At 37.6% G+C, this 20,989-nt stretch overlaps 2 protein-coding genes and 1 long non-coding RNA gene across 16 annotated transcripts in view; 1 reads left to right on the top strand and 2 right to left on the bottom strand.

The window, feature by feature from the left end:
* The window catches only part of bub1ba (BUB1 mitotic checkpoint serine/threonine kinase Ba), a 35,013-nt gene extending 23,689 nt beyond the window's left edge, over nt 1–11,324 (bottom strand). For all 14 annotated transcript variants that reach the window (XM_005160915.6, XM_021468734.3, XM_073933831.1 and 11 more), the window contains exons 1-5: nt 11,239–11,324; nt 10,433–10,512; nt 6,149–6,330; nt 1,886–2,010; nt 215–330 (exon numbers count right to left, since the gene is read on the bottom strand). In XM_005160915.6, the coding sequence (XP_005160972.1) occupies nt 215–330; nt 1,886–2,010; nt 6,149–6,330; nt 10,433–10,497 (488 nt within the window). In that variant the 5' untranslated portion in view covers nt 10,498–10,512; nt 11,239–11,324. The remainder of the gene's footprint in view (nt 1–214; nt 331–1,885; nt 2,011–6,148; nt 6,331–10,432; nt 10,513–11,238) is intronic.
* A 30-nt stretch (nt 11,325–11,354) lies between these two features.
* On the top strand, nt 11,355–16,149 carry LOC141379479 (uncharacterized). The gene is made up of 3 exons (XR_012396237.1): nt 11,355–11,554; nt 13,555–13,695; nt 14,363–16,149. It is a non-coding gene; the product is annotated as an uncharacterized lncRNA (long non-coding RNA).
* apobb.2 (apolipoprotein Bb, tandem duplicate 2) overlaps nt 16,066–20,989 on the bottom strand; it is a 30,579-nt gene continuing 25,655 nt past the window's right edge. Inside the window, exon 23 of the mRNA XM_002665806.6 lies at nt 16,066–20,435. Within this exon, the coding sequence (XP_002665852.3) occupies nt 16,258–20,435 (4,178 nt within the window). The 3' untranslated portion in view covers nt 16,066–16,257. The remainder of the gene's footprint in view (nt 20,436–20,989) is intronic.

Here is a 20,989-nt window from a genome sequence, read left to right as displayed (position 1 = left end):
GCATAAAAAGTCAGGAAAGCAGTCGAATGCTTTCATTATAACGTTAGATGTGTGCATTTTTAAAGTGACACTTCTTATTTAATGTAATAAAAAATCTAGGAATCCATTGTTATGGTGGGCATATCCCTTATTTTCACATCCCAATGTTGACAGGTATGGGTTAAACCCTATTTTGCTGAGCAGAAATTCATGTTGGTTTTATTGAAAAACTGACCTGGAAACCGCACATCCTTCTTCCTGCTCACTGTATATCACCAACGGAGCAGATTTCACTGTATCAGCAGCAGATTCACATGAACCTGTAGGTCTCTGGATGGAAGAACTGGCCTCCTGGAGGAAATACAAGTTGTACAAGGCTGTGCTTTAAATCAAAATATTGTCAAATGTGCATATGCAATATACAAAAAAGCAAATGTGCATATTGCAATATACACAAGCCCGATATTACTCATAGGCCTGGACAATTCTGACTGAAAAGCAACTTTTATTCAATAAAAAGTTTTTTTTTTTTAATGGAAATAACATAATAGGAAATTTAGACGATGTACAAAAGGCATAATTGTGCAAAAAATATACACTTTTCAGCATTTATTTACATTTATATATTTTCTATTCGGCTTATCCCCTTTATTAATCACGCGCGTCTACTTTAGTGAACAGAACCTGCATAGGCTGTGAGTAACATGTAATAAAGTTATAAATAATATTCAGTTTGTGGCACAGAGTGATGGTTTGAGAGCAGCGCTTAGCAGTGGAAAATGAAACCCAAAGCGTGCACATCATTTAAATGATCATATCGCATTTTAGACTGATGATTGCAACAAGCGTTTAATGTTTTTTCTTTCATAGCGAACAGTGTTGTGCCTGAAAATAAATGTTTACTGGGTCATTATAACTACCCTAGCCAATATAATGTTGAATATAATGTAAGAGGGAATCTGATAATGACAAATGTCTATATAAAAAGGTCTAGTAAAATGTTGTCAATGACAGATTACAAGCATATATCTAAAACATAATAATTCAACATCAGAATTATTATAAGTAGAACAGAATTATTTATAGAAACCAGTAGACCTACACATAATATTATTATTGTCGTTTTACCATTTGTTCGAGAATGAACAATAATAATATTAACATTTATTTCACATCTACAGAATCGTGAGAATATCATGATCTTTATTTTAGGCAAAAAAATTCCCATTTTAGCAAGAATCGTGCAGCTCCATGTTGGCTATTACATTTATTATTTTTTTGTATATCACAGATCCAATATCTAGGGCCAGACGGAATCTGCGGATGTTTTTTGGTATTTCTGCGGAGAATTTTGGTAAAAATCTGCGTATTTCTGCGGAATTATTTTGGGAGTATCCAGCGGAGTATCAAAACTAAAACCTTAATATATGAAATAAAAAGTAATAAATTACTGAATAATTTTAGATTTACACATTTACTCAAGTAAATAAACAGAATTAATAATGGGCAAAAAATCTGCGGAATTCTGCGAAAAATCTGCGGAATTCTGTGCGCACAGATTCCGTGTGGGCCTACCAATATCCGATTTAGCATACTATCATACATTTCATCACCATTGCACAGTCCTAATACACATGCTTTTAAAGCAATAGTTCACCCATATAGTAGTGACTGCAAACCTGTTTTCTTCTGTTGAACTCAATGGACGATATGCTGGAACCCATTGACATCATGAAATACTACAAGTTAATGCTTCTAGTTTAAAATATTTCTCAAAATATCTTTGCGTTCAACAGAAGAAGAGAAAACTCGGGTTTTTCACAAGTCAAGGGTGAGTAAATGATGACAGGTTATATATATTTAACAATAATAATATTAATATTAAGCATTGTTGGCTCAAACGTACTCTTTTGTCTTCAGGAAAGCGCTGCTGTGGAGCCGCCGTGCTGCTTCTCTGGTGAAGTTTTCTCTGTGCCTGCTCGATCTGTAGCTGCAAGTCCTGCTTCATTTTGTTCAGGTGTGAAGCTTTTTCTGCACGATTACAAAGTCATGAAAAAGTCAATGATGGCATAAAAAAGTTTGATCTGATTCTAAACTATAAAAGCAATTAAGTTATATGCAATCAATAAGTCAAATTGTCTTAGTTAAGCTATTCAAGTTTTACTTGATAACTTGATCATTTTATTTTAAAAATATGGACATATCTCAGATGGCTCAGTGGTTAGCACTGTGGCCTCACAAAAAGAAGGTCACAGGTTTGAGTCCCTGCTGGGTCAGTTGGCGTTTCTATGTGGAGTTTGCATGTTCTCCCTATGTTGGTGTGGGTTTCCTCCGGGTGCTCCGGTTTCCCTCACAGTCCAAACTAGGGGTGTCAAAATTAATCAATTCTTCGGTGCATCGCGAATGCAGACGCGGACAATTCGGTATCGGTTCAGTAATAATCATAACCGGTTATTACTGACGTCATTTACCTCGTATGCGCTCTGTCGCGAGGGAGGCGATCGCGAGTATTTACAGCGCTTTAACTACTTAAAACTCATAAACTGTGCACAATTTCACTGTGTGTGTTTGCTGGATCAGTCTTTCACTGACATATACAACAATAGCCCCTATTTCACTGAGATCGAGAGAATGAAAGTAGCCTACTCCATTTCTCTCTCTCTCGCTCTGTCTCTTTCTCACACACACACAGTGGCCCATTTGACCTGCTGGTGTGGCTTTTCTTCTCCTCTCGGCTGTTTCACAGCGTTACTTAAGGATAAAGAAACGAGCGCGTGTCTGCAGAGTTTTCTCCACCGTGTCTGTCATGCATCAGCTGTGAGATCGCCGCCTGCCGCTTATCAGTGTCACTTATCTGAAGAGCGCAGCGCGCAAGAGCCAATCGCAACCGTTTTTGTTGAGGGTGTGACCAATCAAAGAGGTGTAAGAGAACTAGACAAGAATCAGAAATTGAGCTGGATATTTATATTTGTTTATATTATTTGCTTAATGCTCGTTTTGTTTAAAGTTACAGTTTATATCTCTGACTGTTTGTATTAAATGACAAAATTGTATCACAAATAGTATATTATAAATATATTTAATATAAATAAATATAAATATATTCATACATTTTAATACAAGAATTGCTGCTGTGAAGAAAATATAAAACTGTGTATGGAAAGCACCGTGATGCACCGAAAAATCGAATTGAATCGAAGGCATGATAATCGTAACCGAACTGTGAGACTAGTGTTGGTTCACAGCTCTAGTCCAAACACATGCGCTATAGGGGAATTGATGAACTAAATTGGCTATAGTGTATGTAAGAATGAGTGTGTAAGGGTGTTTCCCAGTACTGGGTTGCAGCTGGATGGGCATCCGCTAGATAAAACATGCTGAATAAGTTGACGGTTCATTCCACTGTGGCGACCCCTGATGAATAAAGAGACTAAGCGAAAAAAAAATTGAATGAACGAATCAGGTAATTTTAACAAAACCATGATGATATTGATAATCCCAATAATTTTGATCGTGATAATCTTTAATATAATTTTTTTATGACAACTGTTACGAGTATTGTAGTGTAGTCTAGGCTTGTGTGTGGTGTTTCGCTCTCGCTCTCTCTCTCTTTCTCGCTCTAAGTATTCGCAGGTGCAGCGGATTACGTTGGGACGGATCATGATTGGCGGCTATATAAACCTGCAGAGAACATGGGTTCGATGGCTCCCCGCTCTCTCTCGATTTCCCCGCCTGTATTCAGTGGAGAAAGTGATCCAATGAGTGTTTGCTAGTATCTCTTTGTGGCTTTGTGAGATGCCGTTGTGATAATTTTTAACCGGCGATTGAAGTCCGATTTTCTGTCTTCCTGTTGGGCTTGGAGCATGGTAGGGAGGTTTGGTGCCTTTTATTTGTTATTTTCGTTTTCTCCTGTGTTTGTTAGTAGGGAGGTAAGTTTTCTGTATTTTATTTTATTATTTGTTTTCTAGGGAAGTTTAATCTAATTTAGTTAGCTTGGTTTATTGTCATTTATTTTGGCTGAACCCCTCCTGATGTTATTTTTGCTCCTCATTTCTGTAAATAAATCATATTTTGTTGTTAATTCTCAGTGGTTGTGTTTTTGGTATATATTTGGTGGAGAGAGAGCGTGGGGGCACCAGGGATTAGATTTTTTATCCCTGTTATTTTTTTACGTTTTGGTTAAATCTCTTTTTGATTAAGGATTTTTAATTTAATTCGTAACACAACATAACGAGAGGAGAGTTCAAATTAAACACTCAATAATGGTGTGGGTTTCCGCCAGGTGCTCTGATTTCCCCCACAGCCATGATAATCCTTACGGTATTTAACATTTCACTCACTTAATATTTAGAGTAAAATGTCAGAGTCGTGATATATTGATATATTCATGCATTGCTCAGGTGTGAGTTCCTCAGACTTCAACAGAGTGTCTAAATCTTGATTCTTCTGTGGGTCTCATCTATCAAATCTGAGCTTTATTTTGTATTTTCTATTGGATTGGAGGAAGCCTTTAAAAAAAAAAAAAAAAGACATAATTTCTTATCCCGTTTCATGTGTCTAGTTTGTATCTTGATTAAAGATTTTTTTAGATATTTGGATTGAAAACAGGACACAACTACTAAGTCAGTTTTTTTCATTTAATTATTATATTTATAACAGCTCAGGGATGTTTTGAGGCCAACGTGTTTGTGCACTTTCTAAAGAAATCCTAAAAAAATAAACAAAAAATTTTAACAGAACATTTAAGGTAACAAGAACTAAAAAAAAGGATTGTGTTTAAAGTTTATTTAAACGCAGAGGCACAGGACACCCAACAGGCCACATCCTCACCAGATCTTTTTTGTCAGACACCCACATAAAAATACACTATAGTAATTTATAGTAAATGTAACAGACATTACGAAGAGTTATCTTACATTTCTTTATGTTTAAGGATCACTTTACCTCTATTGTTTGTGGGGGACTTTTATTTTGACAAGAAATCCATTTTTCAGAGCAAAAAAGAAATGATGAGAAAAAAGTATACAGTAGATAGCAGACATTTCATAATGGTTTAACAGAGCTTGCACTAAAAAGGGCGGTTTCTAAGTTTATTCAGTAACTCCCCTGAAAAGGCTTAAGGTTTGTGTGATTGTATGCTGTTAGTTAGAAATACATATTTTGTGAAAATATCGAAGAATGTTGATGTATATCTTTGTATTGGTTTGCTCAGCTCTTATGGTGATTTCAGAAGAAAAGGAATGTTAATAAAGATTCTTGAAACATCAGTAAAGCTTCAGCCACTCACAAGGGGGCTTCAGCGTCAACGCTTGACTGAAGGCGTGTCTGAAGTCGGGGCTGAAGCGATCGTCATAGAAGCATCAGCCAATGAAATTCGGTCAGCAATAGGCCACTGTCTAGCTGGTGTATTTGCATACAGCGATCTGATTGGCTGACGCTTCTGTCGGCGCTTAAAATTAAGCAAGTCTCAACTTCTGCAGTGAGCAATGCCTCTAAAGCAGCGCCGACGGATACACAATGCAGTTCGGCAACGCCTGACGTTATCCATTCAAAGTGAATTGGAAGCGTTGACGCCCCGTGTAAATAAAGCGTCAACCGGATGGGGTCTGCTACAGTAAACACTATAGAGTTTTTAACCATACTGATACCTTCAGAAGAGATTGGATGATGAAAGAGGCTGTGCAATCAGTGCAATGTTGCTGACACTGGTTTTTATGTACATGTGATATATATTGCATCACCAAAAATTATTGAGGTCATGCGTTGTGCGATTAGTCCATATATTGATTATTGTTACAGGCCCAGTCACATTCAAAAAATATTTGGTTTCAGTACTGGTAATATTAATAGTCTGAAACCATAAGACCAATAGTCAGTACATTTTTTTTTATAACACCATAAACTAATGTAATTACAATTTTAATTCAAGCACTTTCAAGAACCTGTTTGTTTTTAAGTACTTTCCAGGCCTTGATTTTGTATGTCTGAAATTCAAGTATTTTCAAGAAGTGTTCAAGATTACATTTATTTGTTCAAGATTACATTTATTTGTTCAAGATTACATTTATTTGTTCAAGATTACATTTATTTGTTCAAGGTGCCCGGGTCATATTCAACATTTTCAACTGTTTAGTCAACAGGAGGGTGATCACTCCAGATATGGATGTACCTCTCATAGCCTTGTAGTAGCGCTGCGCACGGAGCTCCTCGATGCTGAACTCTACGTCTCCTTGGTAAATCTGATCTTTATTGTACATGATCTCCAGGTTATCCTCCCTTTGACCCCTGAGCCCTTCTTGAGTCTGGCTTTTCTGGAACGGGGCCACAGCCTCCACCTGGATGCCCAGAGCACTTTGGACACAAACAAACACTTCTGAATATATTAGGCATGGGCTGGTATTAGATCCTGAAGGTATGATAACCTTCCCTGAAAAACTGATGTCTGCAAAATTGTTGCAAACATTTTATATGCGCAAAACAAATGATTCAAAGATGATTCCTTGGATTTACCCAACTTTAAGTTAAGTAGTTTTAAACAATTTATTTGGGTTGAAATTAACTAAACAAATTAAGTTGAACAATACTAAATTTAATTTGATTGTTTCAATTCAACCCATATAAATTGTTTGGAACGATTTTGAAGAGAATTTTTTTCAGTGTGTGTTGAATTTAAACAAATTAAATGTAGTAATTTTCAACTTAATTTCGTTCATTCATTCATTTTCTTGTGGGCTTAGTCCCTTTATTAATCCGGGGTCGCCACAGCGGAATAAACCGCAAACTTATCCAGCAAGTTTTTACGCAGCGGATGCCCTTCCAGCCGCAACCCATCTCTGGGAAACATCCACACACACTCATACACTACGGACAATTTAGGCTACAGAATTCACCTGTACCGCATGTGTTTGGACTGTGGGGGAAACCCACGCGAATGCAGGGAGAACATGCAAACTCCACAAAGAAACACCAGCTGAGCCGAGGCTCGAACCAGCGATCTTCTTGCTGTGAGACGACAGCACTACCTACTGCGCCACTGCTTTGCCAATTTTCAACTTAATTTTTTGTTCAAATTCAATCCAAATAAATTGTTTACAACCACTTAACCTTAAATTTAATATATCCAAGGATCACCTTGAAATATTTTTTGTTCAGTGATGGATAAAAATATTGCGGTTTCACCATATCATGATTATTGATAAAAAAAATATGTTCTTTTTAAATGTCTGGGTAATAAAACAACTATATTCCACACTGAACAAAAGTCAATGATTAATTTGAATTATTTAGCTTGACATATTTTGGAGCAGTAAACGTGTCAGGATAAATAACTAAAATAAATGATTGGCTGCTGCTCTTTCTTCATTAGTTTCAAAAACAGATATCTGTACAATTTGAAAAGGCGTCTTTGGAGAGCTTTCTCTTCTGTGGATGTAAAGTAAAGCCACTGCACTGCTTAGCTCTACAGCACGCTGGATGTTGGTGCATAAATGATTTGTTTTTCAGACGTTTGCTGAATCAGGGGCTGACCAGTAGATTTTGATGAGGAGGGACAGTATAACAGAACATTTTCCAAACAGCGGTAAACCTTGAAACCGGTTATCCTTACATACCTACACACTAATGTCAAGATTACTGCTTTCAAGGTAAATCATGGTACATTTTCTGATTGTTAACATTCATTCATTTTCCTTTGGCTCAGTCTCTTATTATCAGAGGTTGCCACAGCGGAATGAACCATCAACTACTTTGCCATATTTTTTACACAACGGATGCCCTTCCAGCTGCAACCCATCACTGGGAAACACACATACACTCATTTATTCACACACACTCATACACTACTGTCAATTTAGTTAATCAATTTCCCTATAGCGCTTGTTGGTTGGACTGTGGGGGAAACCGGAGCACCTGGAGGAAACCCACACCAACACGGTGTGAACTTGCAAACTCCACAGAAACGCCGACTGACTCAGCCAGGACTCGAATCAGCAACCTTCTTGCTGTGAGGCCACAGTGCTAACCACCGTACCACTCCTTGGTCAGCATTACCTTTTTAAAATATAATTATCATTAAAAGCGTGATTATCACGATTATATAAACTCCTGTAGCATTGCATTTCTCTTATCCAGGGTAAATACAGGAATCATGGCAGTAAATTCAAAACATATTAAGATCTGTTTAAGCCTCTTTCCATATTTTTACACAAGAGATTTATTTTTTAATCTGACTGAAAGGTTTATAAGAAAGAGAAATAAGAAACAATAAGAATAGTAAAAAAAAATAAAAAATTAAATCTTTACTTTAGACTCCTATTTAATACAAATATAGACATTAAAGACACCAGCGACGTACTGATGTTAATTTCTTATGGACGATGCAATTTTTTTTCTAGCAAATTAGCTTATTCGAAAAGCAATTTTGGATTTGTCCAATTTGTTTAAGAATTTTAGATACAAAAATTGTATTAAATTAAATTAAATATGAACATGTGACTGGGCAGCAGGGTGGCTCAGAGGGTAGCACAACTGCATCACAGCAAGAATGTTGCTGGTTCGAGTCTGGCTGGGTCAGTTGGCCAGTGGTCAGTGTGTGGAGTTTGCATGTTCTCCCCGCGTTGGCGTGGGTTTCCTTAGGGTGCTCCGGTTCACCCCACAGTGCAAACACATGCACTATAGGGGAATTTGATAGGCTAAATTGTCTGTAGTGCATGTGTGTATGAGTGTGAATGGATGTTTCCCAGTGAAGGGCATCCGCTGCGTAAAACATATGTTGGATAAGTTGGCGGTTCATTCCACTGTGCCGACCGCTGATGAATAAAGGGACTAAGCCAAAGGAAAATGAATGAATGAATGAGGTCATTTTGACAAAAACATGATGATATTGATGACCGCAATAATTTTGGTCACGATATTTTTTTTTATGACTGCATATGTGGAGATTTAAAATAAAACACTCAATAATATTCATGACTTTAGACCATGTTAAGACTTCAGCCTAGAGGGCATCAAATCGTTTCATTAAAGTGGTCCTAAAACTATACAAAAACAACTGAGGTAAAGTTTGTTTTATATAACTTGAGACATGCTCCCTATATTGTTTACCATGGTGCTTCGAATATTTGGTCTGAAATCGCATGCAAGTATGACTTCAAAACAACATTAGCACTATTTAATTTTTTTTAACAAGTGTTTTTTTAAGTTTTACATTTTTCAATAATTACCAAACAACACAACAATAATAAAATATGCAAAGGATAAGCATAATAATACAAATAAAATAATAAACGTCCAAATTGAGGTGGGTCAGGAAGCCTTCAGCAGAATTACACCGGTCACATGTAGGGGAAATGGTAGGAAAAATTCTGTGTAATTTAGATTTTGAGTAGCGCAGTATATGCATTACTTTAAATTGAATTAACTGATGTCTGGAATTAATAGAACAATACTGAATTCTACTGAGGCTTTCCTCCCATGTATCAGAGTCAATCTGTATACCCAATTCCTCTTCCCAAGCATTCTTCAAATGAATAGTACAGTAGCTCAGTTCTCGAGAAAACACACATACAAAACCTCAAATTAAATGTTTGGAATCAGGTGAGCCCGATAGTAGCCTGTAAACCTTTCTTTAATCTGGCAGCAATTCAATATTGGGTAATGCATGACTTACATAATTTCCAATCTGTAAATGTTGAAAGAAGTGTGTTGCGGGGAGAGAAACCGTCTCTTTTAGTTGAGAAAATGAGGCAAAATGTATTAACATACAAGTCCTCCAGGGTAACTATACCTTGGGGGGGGGGCTGATGCATGATTACGATATTTAGCACTATTTAATTGACTGTGAAATATGCTGTACTTATAGTCATTGGCAGCTAATGTTTTTACCATTTTAGAATTTGCAAAGAATATTTTTGTGAAATAATATTATTAAGGAGAAAGTCTGAATGTATGAATATAAAACCAACTTTACCCCATTTTATAAACACCTATTCTTGTCTTTTTTAAATTTACTTCAAATGTTCACTATCTATCTATCTATCTATCTATCTATCTATCTATCTATCTATCTATCTATCTATCTATCTATCTATCTATCTATCTATCTATCTATCTACACAAACATACATAACACAAACACATATTACATAAACAATCTTAATTACATTGTTTTGCTTAACGGCGTATTGGTTGGGTGTTTTCAGAACAAAATATTAGACAGGACACATATTTTGTACGGAAAAAAACCTAAACAAAATAAAAGCTGTATTATTTATTTAAATTATTTTGGGTTAGTCCAGTTTAAAAAATATACTAAATGCTTTAAACTAGCTGATCTTCCTTATAAAGTACCTCAAACCAGTGTCATTTTAATAATAACTTGACAACGTACCTGACAAGACGTTAACTTAAAGCAACATGATCATTTATTTCAGAAGCTTTAGTATTTATTTCTTACCTCCAAGTGTGTGAAGACAGTTCATCCATCTTCAGGCCCTGAGATTTTTCAAGTCTTACAGCCATCCTGAGCGAAGGTTTCTGCCATTTAATTAATTCAACAAACAATGAATGTTAGTTGTGCTCACTGATCTTTATAGAACACAGGGTTTAGATCAGTGGTTGTAATGCCAATGCTTGAATAGCAAGCGTTAATATTTATTTACTGTCAGTCTACAGCATTGAGGTAAAGTTGGTTTCATACTTGCACATTCGTTCAGTGATAGTTCCACACATTGTTTACCATAGTACTTTGCATATTCGGTCTGAAATCACATGCAAGTATGACTTGAAAACATTAGCACAATTTAATGGACTGTGAACACTGTTGTACTTTGATGGTTGTTGGCTGCTAATATGATTCACCATATAGAATGTGTAATTAATAACGTTACTCTTCTGACATTATATTATTCATGAAAAAGACTGAATGTGCGAATATAAAATTAACTTTACCTCAATGTCTACAGCTGTCTGCTACAGCTAACGCTAATATAAAAACACTTTCAAGTAATCCAAACATTATATTTGCCGCTCATGTACACTTAAAAGTCGTTAATGATGACAACGACACCTCATCATAACATATTCTTGCTAACTGTTAACTTCACAAAAGCAACGCATGCTATCTGTAATGCTAATTCAAGCGTTAATACTCATTCACAGCCGTCCGCTACAGCTAACGCTAATATAAAACACTTTTAAATAATCAAAACGCTATATATGCCACTCGCATACATTTACAAATTGTTGAAATGGCAAATGTACCTCATTAAATATTCTTGCTAGCTTCAACAAAGCGCTGACAGCGGTGGTGTTGTTGTTGAGTGACTCGAGGTTTAATTTCAAATCGTATCACGTGACTGTGTCGTACGAACTGACGCGCTTCGGGGGCGTCGCACAAACAGCGCACGCAATACGTTGATACGTCACAGTACGTTAGCTTGCCAATTTTACTTTATTTTTGATCGTTTTCGGTAAAATATTTCATGAAGAAGAACTTAAGTACAATTATGTAGGACTGGGATTGATAAAAGAATAACAGCGAGTTCGGAAGCGGTTTAAACCAACGTGAAATAAAATGGTAAGTTATGGCTAGGTTTTTTTAATGTTAATTCAGATTTTTTATTTGACCATTTCTGTGATTAAGCAAGAACAACGGCTTTATATTTGTTTCTTCCTTGCTCATACTGTTGGTTAGCTCTTTAAATATGACTAATATGATATATTACTACATTTATTGAAGAATTTCTATACAAAACATTTCTGTATCATAGCTCTGTATCAATATGGTAATGTAATGTTATCAAAGTTAAACGTATCGGTAAAAAATATTGTTACACTTTAAAGGTTGTTAGTTAATGTTAGTGAATGTTACTTATATGAACTATGAAGATTCATTCATTTATTCATTCATTTTTCTTCGGCTTATTCTCTTATTCATCAGGGATCACCACAGCTGAATGCACCGCCAACTATTTTGTTTTACACAGCGGATGCCCTTCCAGCTGCAACCCATTACTGGGAAACACCCATACACTCTCACATTCACACACTCACTCATACACTACAGTAAATTTACATCATCCAATTCCCCTATTCACCTTATTCTCCGCCGACGAGCGGGCGCAGCTATTTAAAACTTTTTGGCTCGAGACTTCCGGTCTCATTCACTTCCATTCATTTTTTGAAGTTAAAAACTGCTCGTTACGCTGCTTGATATTGCAATTTGATATTTTCTTATTATATTATTCTACTTGGTCTGTTTAGTCATGCAAACATTTGTTTGTAGAGCAAGTAGTTTGACCATTTTCTGCCGTTCATTATTCCTAGTCATTTCTCCCATAGGTGACTGAATCGTAAGTTCTAAGACAATCGCGAAAACAGGCGCACTTCCACATTTTAGAATAAGGTCAATAGCGCAAGTGTTTGGACTAAGGGGGAAACCAGAGAACCCAGAGGAATGGGGAGAACATGCAAACTCCACACAGAAAGGCCAACTGACCCAGCCAGGACTCGAACCAGTGACTGTCTTGCTGTGAGGCGACAGTGCTAACCACTGAGCCACCGTGCTGCCCAACAATGAAGATTATTACAATGATTCTCTTTGTTACTCATTTTCTTTTCAGCTTAGTCCCTTTATTAATCTGGGGTCACCACTGCGGAATGAACCGCCTCTTTGTTAAAGTTAGTTAATAAAAATAAGTTGTTCATTGTAAGTACAGCACATTAACTAAAGTTAACAAACATGAATTTTGATTTTAAAATTAATTTAGTAATTGTTGAACTATGATAGTGACGCGGTGGCGCAGTGGGTAGAACTGTCACCTCACAGCAAGAAGATCGCTGGTTCGAGCCTCAGCTGGGTCAGTTGGTATTTCTGTGTGGAGTTTGCATGTTCTCCCTGTGTTAGTGGGGGTTTCGTCCGGGTGCTCTGGTTTACCTCACAAGTCCAAAGATTTGTGGTACAGTAGAATTGTGTAAGCCAGTGGTGTCCAAACTTGGTCCTGGAGGGCCGGTGTCCTGGAGAGTTTAGTTCCAACCCTAATCGAACACACCTGAACAAGCTAGTAAAACTCTTAGTTGATGTACTAGAAACTTCCTGCAGGTGTTTTAAAGCAAGTTGGAGCTAAACTCAGCAAGACACCGGTTTATACATGCCAGATGTAGGCTAAATTGGCTGTAGTGTGTGTGTGTGTGTGTGTGTGTGTGTGAATGAGAGTGTATGGATGTTTCCCAGTGATGGGTTGCAGCTGAAAGGGCATCCAATGCATGAAACATATGCTGGATAGGTTGGTGGTTCATTCCGCTGTGGCGACCCCAGATTAATAAAGGGACTAAGCTGAAAAGAAAATGAATGGTGATGGTCACAATAAAAGTCTGCCGAAAAATGCATCCCTCATTCACCACTATAAGCATTAATCTGTTTTGGTAATCTTTACAGGGCACCTAGGTTACCCCTTTTTTCAGATTTAATACAAGTCTTTTGCGTCTCTAGAATGTTTATATAAAGTTTCAGATCAAAATACCCATCAGATTTTTCATTATACCTTTTTCAAGATGCTATTTTATACTGATTTCCAGCAGGGGGTGGTTTTGTCGTACTGCACCTTTAAGACGAGTTTTTCCCGCCTACTGTTTCTACATGCCTCCTCCCTCAGCTGCGTCAGACAACAGACAGACTTAAAGGAAGAAGGTCTCACGTAGCGTTTGTGAGATACTACAGTAAGAACTAACCTTTACTAGTCAGTATTGTGAAGTTGCATTGATGAGTTACACACAATATCGTTACAAAGTTAACGCGTGCACGCGCGTACACACACACTCACACACACAGATACAGCTAACCTCAAGTACTGTGTGGATATCTGTTATGCTAATGTACAAAATAAACCTGATTTAACTTCCACAAACCGGGATTGAAGCGTCTTCTTTTATAATTGTTCTGACACGCGGCTGTGCTGATGAAGTAAAGCTGAAGTAAAACGCTGTAATTAATTACACACATACTCTGTTTTAAAACACTTTAAACATGTGAAACTTACTCTTAATCACATTTGATGATGATTGCTGATCCTAGCGAACAGAACAGAGCTTTTATTCCCGGTTGCTTTGCGTATGTCTGTCTGGTCTTGTTGACATATACACGCGACTACCGGAACATGTTAATGCGCGCAGCTGTCAATCAATTCGGTGGGCGGGGGGATCGCACACCTACGTAATGGTGCGATCGATTTGAAAACAGCTCCAATTGGCCGACCCTTTTTTTGTAGTTAAATTGAAAAAAAAGGACTGGGTGTTTTCATATCACCCCAGTATGACGGTCTATACACTATACCAACACACAGATCTGTCCAAACAGCTTGACCATAGGTGCTTGCTTTTACCATAGGTGCCCTTTAAATCTGCCTATACGCTTCTGGAAGGGCAGTGGAGGAGAAATGACTACGGCCAATTTGGTTTACCCGATTCACCTGTACTGCATGTCTTTGGACTGTGGGGGGAATCGGAGCACCCGGAGAAAACCAATGCGAACACGGGGAGAACATGCAAACTCCACACAGAAACGCCAACTGACCCAGCTGAGGCTCGAACCAGCAACCTACTTGCTAGGAGGCGATTGTGCTTCCTATTGCGCCACCGTGACACCCCCAAAAGTAATTTCTTTATATTTTTATTATATACATTTATATCAGGGCTCGAAATTGCGACCATTTTGGTCGCATATGCGCCCGAAAATTAATCTATGCGACCTCATAATATATATGGGAGCATTAGTGCGACTGCAGATAATGGTTGTAGTGCGACCTGTTTTGAATTTTTCTAAAAACGTGCTGAATCGCTCTTCCCTGCCGCTATATTGGTTTATATAAGCCATCAATCACGCAAGGTATTCCGCTGTCAGATGACAGGGAAGGAGCACGGGAAGAGGCAAACGGCTGAAGAGTGAAAACTTAAAGCATGCAGGTTTGCAAACCCCACCTAAAGTTGAGGCGCAGATGAGAGTGATCATGACGTGGTGAATAATGATCCGCCAGCTGAGATCAATCGAGTACGTTTTCGGAGAAAGCGCTCGAATCTCGATGCGTTGCATTCAGCGCAAATGTCCGCTAAAAGTCAATACTGTACATATCATCGCCAAAAAAGCTCGCATTTACTAAGTTTACACTGAAACTGCGGCTCATAACAAACAGCGGTATTGCGCCGGTGGTCAGCGCAAGAATCCTGCTCTGCCTGCTCATAAATTGGGTCGGCTGACTCGCCTGCTTTCCACTAACACAGAAAAATGAAGATCATCTCAGACTGAACCTTTAAATTGACACAAAATGAAACCAAAACTTTTAAAGAGTGATAGAAGTGAGACTTTACTTACTTTCTTTTGTCTTTTCTTTCTTGAGATGTATATATTTATTTATTTAGATACTGATTTTGCAGCTTTCATCCTTAAATTTAATTATTTATTATAATCTTTTGTTTATTTTGTAGCAGAAATATTATTTATTAAACTGACATGCATATAAAAACAGCAGTACAAAATAAATATTTCTTACTGCAATGCTTAATTTTTGTTTGATGCAAACTATACAATTGTTTTTCATAAAGTAACAGACTTTTTATAGCAGAAAACTTGCATTCAAGCACATTCAAGGCAGCATGATAATGACAAATGTAAATCATTGTTACTATTATTGTCATTTTCCTCATCATTAACATTTTATATTTATTCGACATTCATTTTGGAATTATTGCACACAAATATCAATGTCATTACAGCATTAGTTATATAGTTGTTTCTGGTTTTTGTTAGTCCTAATTGATGTTGTTTTAAAATACAATAAATCCCTTAAAATACAATTTGCAGCGGTGCTTAATCATTTTTGTTGGGTGCTCCTAAACTTTTTCTGGTGCTCCTAAATTTTTTCTGGTGCTCCTAAATTTTTGAAGTTGGGAGCACCGGTGCTACCAAGTAAAAAAGTTAATTTCGAGCCCTGTATATGGATAAAAAACACACATCTCAAAATAAAAAATTGTATAGCTTGCTGTAGAATATGTCTTGGAGAAGTATAACAATAAGAAGAGCCATGTTTATAAGTAGAGTATATCCATTTATTGTCATTAGAGATTGAACTTGACAAGAAATATTTCAGGGAATTTTAATAATACTTTCATACACAACAGAAAAGCTACATACATTTTTAAAAACGAAGTGGATCTGTGAGCTGAGCTGAGCACATGTTAAACTTCAACGATTAGCTGACATCATTACTTTGATGAATTCTTAAAATATCAATAATAATCGTCGATTATTTTAATGGGAATTGATCTTAATTCACTCTCATACTCCACAAGCACTGATGGAGCTGTGAAATTGAAAGAACACTCGAGCAAAAACTTTCTGTCTGGTGAATCATTATCAGACTCGACTGATATCGCTGTACTTGAATTGAACCAACGGGAGTAAATCTGGCCATTATATAAAGATGTTTTATTAATATAGCCAAATCCTTCACCTCTATGTTCAAAATCATCATGATCTGGCTGAGTCAAGAAGAAGTCGACAGCTGCCATGAAGGTGCTCATGGGAATAATTGTAGTTTTACCGTGAGCAGTGTGTTTCACTGCAACTTCTTCTCTTCTATATTTGTGTGTGTAGTTTGAATCAATGTCCAGCAAATAATGAATACGGTTAAAATTTCCCTCTAAGATCACTTGGTCATTCATATCGAAGCTCAGCTTGTTGTTTCTATAATCATAGTATCCATTTGCAGAGGCTTTCACATTCGATTTCAGACCCGCAACATTCACACTGATGTTTGCATCACTATCCAGAGTTCCCTTAAGAGCGCCACCATCAGGCAGTGTAGAATTGGTGGTTACTTGGGATGTAGACTCAACAGTGATGGAAGACAAATATGCATTCATCTTTAAGGTATTCTCAGCATCTCCACCTCCACGTGAGTCTGGATGATCAAAGCTGTACTTGATCTTCAAGTTTGACAAAGCCTTCAGATGAGTTTTCGTGTCAGCAGAAAGCTGATGATCGGCTTCGATTGAGAATATCGTCAGATTAATCTTCGCAATTGTGTCTGACACCAAAACCACCTCATAGTTGTCCTGCAGGGTCACTGAGCTGTTATGTGTGCCCCCAATCTGGGAATTGTCCAAAAATAAAGTCGAGGCCAGTTTTAGTCCACTTTCTGTGGTAATGATAGTGGCTCCATATAGTTTGGCTCTCAATTGCTGAAATGCAGATGTAGCCGTGCCACTAATGCGCATTAAGTAATCATCGGGATAAACACCAGCGTTAGCATTGAGGTTGAGAATGGAGGATGTTGAAGACACTTCAGAGACTAAGTTGCCCAATGAAGGAACAACAACAGCCAAACCATCCGAATCACCTAAAACAGTGGTAGTCTTCTGGTAGACAAGTTTGGCGTTTAGATCGGTGGCTTGGTTATTTGTTGTAAAGTCATGCCATATGCCACTTTCATCCTTTAAATATTCAACTACGGCCTTTTTAAAAACAAATGGCACAAACTGCACTGCATTATTTAGGATGCCAAAGCTATTCACACCAGCGTAAACACCAATTTCAGCATTATTATTGTTGGCTGTTAAGTTATGGCTGTACTTATAATGATTTATCTGGGCGACTGCAATAGTGCTGACTTCTTGTAAGTCGGAGTTGACAATAACAGTGTAGTCATTCTGGAGATCAACACTGGTTATTAAAAACTCATAAAGGTCAGTCTTGGCATTTCCCTTGTTCTGAAACTCAACTGCGATCTCACGTGGACAGATGATCACGCTAGCAGTATTAGACAGAACTACACTGACCACTCCATCAAACTCGGTCTCATGGTTTCCACTGATTTTTACATCCATGTCATTGATGGAGACATTCCCAGAAGCAACCAGCAAGTTCTTCTTGATAAATGGTGACTTTGTTTCAGCAAAGACATTGAATTTAAGGTAGCTTAGAGCTACGGCATCAGCGTCAACATCGACATTCATTTCCATCTGCAACGCAGAACTGTCAGTGTGGCCTTTAAGTCTCAGCTTGGCAGCGCTAAGACCCATGGTAAAAAGTAGATCACTGTCATGGGTGCCTTCATCAGAGAAGTCTTCAAGGGTAAATTTGCCAATTCCTGTATTCAGAACTTTTAAAATCACTGCAGCGTTATTCTGATACACTGCTACAGCCTTCGAAGCAAGTGTAACTTCACTTGACAGAGAGTGCAAAGGGATGTTAACCTGGTTCTTATAAGATGTGTCCAGAGAAAGGGATGAAAAATCAGGACCTTTAGTGATCGACGCATTCAGAGTCAAAGACGCACTTTGGTCTAAAGTCAAATAAGAGTGTGTTATCTTAAGAGTTTCAGACACCGATACAGGGGTCATCTCAGGAATGGAGATCTGCATGGTGTAGTCTATATTATAATTCAAAACCTCAAGACTTGCAGAGATTCCTTTAGATTTGATGACACCTGCGAATTGAGGATGTGTTGCTGAAACGTTCTTGAACTCTGCAGATGTGTTTAGGCTGTAAACAGGGCTGGTGAATCTGATCTCGCCATGCATTTTTTCAAAACAGGGTAGTTGATAGGATTTAGTACTTGCAGGAATCTGAAGCTTCGTGTGACCTTGGGGTTTGAGTAAGCTAAGAAGTAATTTGACATCCTCAGTGATTAAAAACATCAAAGCGTTAATGTGCTTGGTCAGCATTCGGTCAACATTTTCAATCAACATACCATTTGCAGTCAATTGTTTGAAATTACTCAATGCTTCAGTGATTTGACTGATCATATCACTCAATTGCTTCTCATATACACCCAGTTTTAATGGATATTCTTGATATAGTGCTATTGAAGCACGTTGGAATTGTTCAGCTCTTCTTCCAAAATTCATATTAGACACAAAGTTACTAACATGCTTAGGTAAGCTTAGGTAAGCTAGGTAAGCTAAAGTTTCCTCTATGCTTGAATATGTTAGTATTACGCTGGAAGGAACTAGACCCAAACTGTCAACGAAAGGCAGGTAAATTGAATGCATTTGATTGTTTTTATCATACTTTAGGAAGGCAGAGACTGCAAAGTCCTGATGATCATCATCAGCAGTGTTTAACAGATTGGTGAACACTTTTCCAGATCCTTCCAGCCCAAACTGAGCAGGAGTATTGTATGCATTGATTTCTTGATTGATTGCATGTTTGTTTACTTTAACCTTTACAGCCATTTTAGCCTTTTGTTCAGACGGGTTTAGGAGAAGTTCAGATTTGCTCTGAAATTCTGATTCAACTTCTACACCATAGAAACCATATGTTTCAACAAGGGTTGAGATCTTGCATTCATGAGAATGAGTAATGGATTCTGGATCTATTTTTAGATGCATTTTTGTGTTAAAATCTTCTCTGTAATGTCCACGATTGTATACATTTTCACTACCATTAGCAGCAAAGTTAAAATTAAAACTAAATGGGACAGTTGTACCACGAGTGTTTGTTTCAACATTTAAGATCCTGGAGTTGAAGCGTAAAATATTCTCGATTCTGCCTAAAAGTCCATTAATCTTCATTTCGGTGTTGTGGTCAATGCTCGCTCCTATGAACTTTCCATTGGTTTTGCATTGAAGATTTGCAGTTAGTTTTTTGTAGATGACCTCAAAGGTGTTTTTAACCTTCTCCTGACTTAAAATACTCTGCAGCGTGGTTGTCCCACTGGATGTCAAGCCATCTTTATTGAAGTTCAGGATGGCATTGTGTGCAGCTCTGTGTCCCATTAGTTTAGCCGAGGCATCACTTTTAATAGCCAGTCCGTTAATGTCCAGTTCTCCAGTGACTATCGAGTAAATACGTTCTTGAGATAAATCACCAGAGGTCTCGATCTTAACACTGATAGCTTTAGCATCAGCTCTCGTCTCAGCTGTGTTTTCGATCTTCAGTCCAAATCCTTGTGCTTTTGTATAATAACTTAAACCAATCTGTGATTCATTGATGGCAACTTTAGCAGTGTTTGTTAGAATGTCATCAAATGCTGTGGTGGTGGACAAAACTGTCAATTCTCGATTAGCAAAAGCCACAGAAAAGGAGTTTTGAGCCTGAAGAAGCTTTGAATCTACTTTCAGTAAGGAGTCAATCTTTGCTTCTTGTTTGGATGGGATAAGCAAAACTGATTGTTTTAGATTTCCTGATCCATAGATTGAACCAGCCTTGAAGGATCCTTCCAGGTTCCCATCTCCAGAAATTTGCCCAGCATCACCTTCAAATATTGCATTATGCTCCACGGACATTTGCTCTGCAACAAGACTAGTAACTTCAAGCTTGCTTTTAGATTTCACACTGAGTTTTGCTGCAGATTGCACTTCTTCTTCAACACTGATGGTGGCATTGAAAAACTTGTGTTCAATCACTGTTTTCATGCTAGCTTTTAGAGAATCGCCAGATGTGGCCTCAGCTAGAGCAGATCCTGTGGAATAAGTCAGGAATCAATCAACCAAATCAAATGAGTTCAATACATTAATTATCATGTGGTACTTTAAAAGGAGCATATGATGTTTCTAAAAAGAACATTATTCGGTTCTGATGATCATTACACAAAAGTGCACAATGAATTTCAATATACACATGTTAAACTTACAAAAGATAGAGGTAAAGGGACCTGATTGGTCTTTGGGGGGAAGAGGTCAGGGGGATACATTTATAGTCCATCGTTTCCAGAGTTAGCATATATTATGAGTGGTTGCTCTCTGAGTGGTTGTAAGCACTAATGAATATTGTTCCCTGATTTGTCAAGTCCTGATTTAGTGATCATTACACAACCAATAGACAGCGGACAGTAAACTAGACCATACAGATGCTGGCACATGCACATGCCCAGTGAGCGTGAAGGGTCATCATGTGTTTTAGACAGTTAAGCACGAACAGCAACAGTTTTTTCAGAAATGTAGTAAAAATGCCAATTCGTCAAATTGACCAGAGGAGAGTGCTTCAGAGACATCAATGTAAGAGAGGCAAGAGGGG

Source organism: Danio rerio, chromosome 20 (genome assembly GCF_049306965.1).
Source record: "Danio rerio strain Tuebingen ecotype United States chromosome 20, GRCz12tu, whole genome shotgun sequence".
In the NCBI taxonomy this organism is placed as follows: domain Eukaryota; kingdom Metazoa; phylum Chordata; class Actinopteri; order Cypriniformes; family Danionidae; genus Danio; species Danio rerio.
This window is presented reverse-complemented; position numbering and strand designations above follow the sequence as displayed.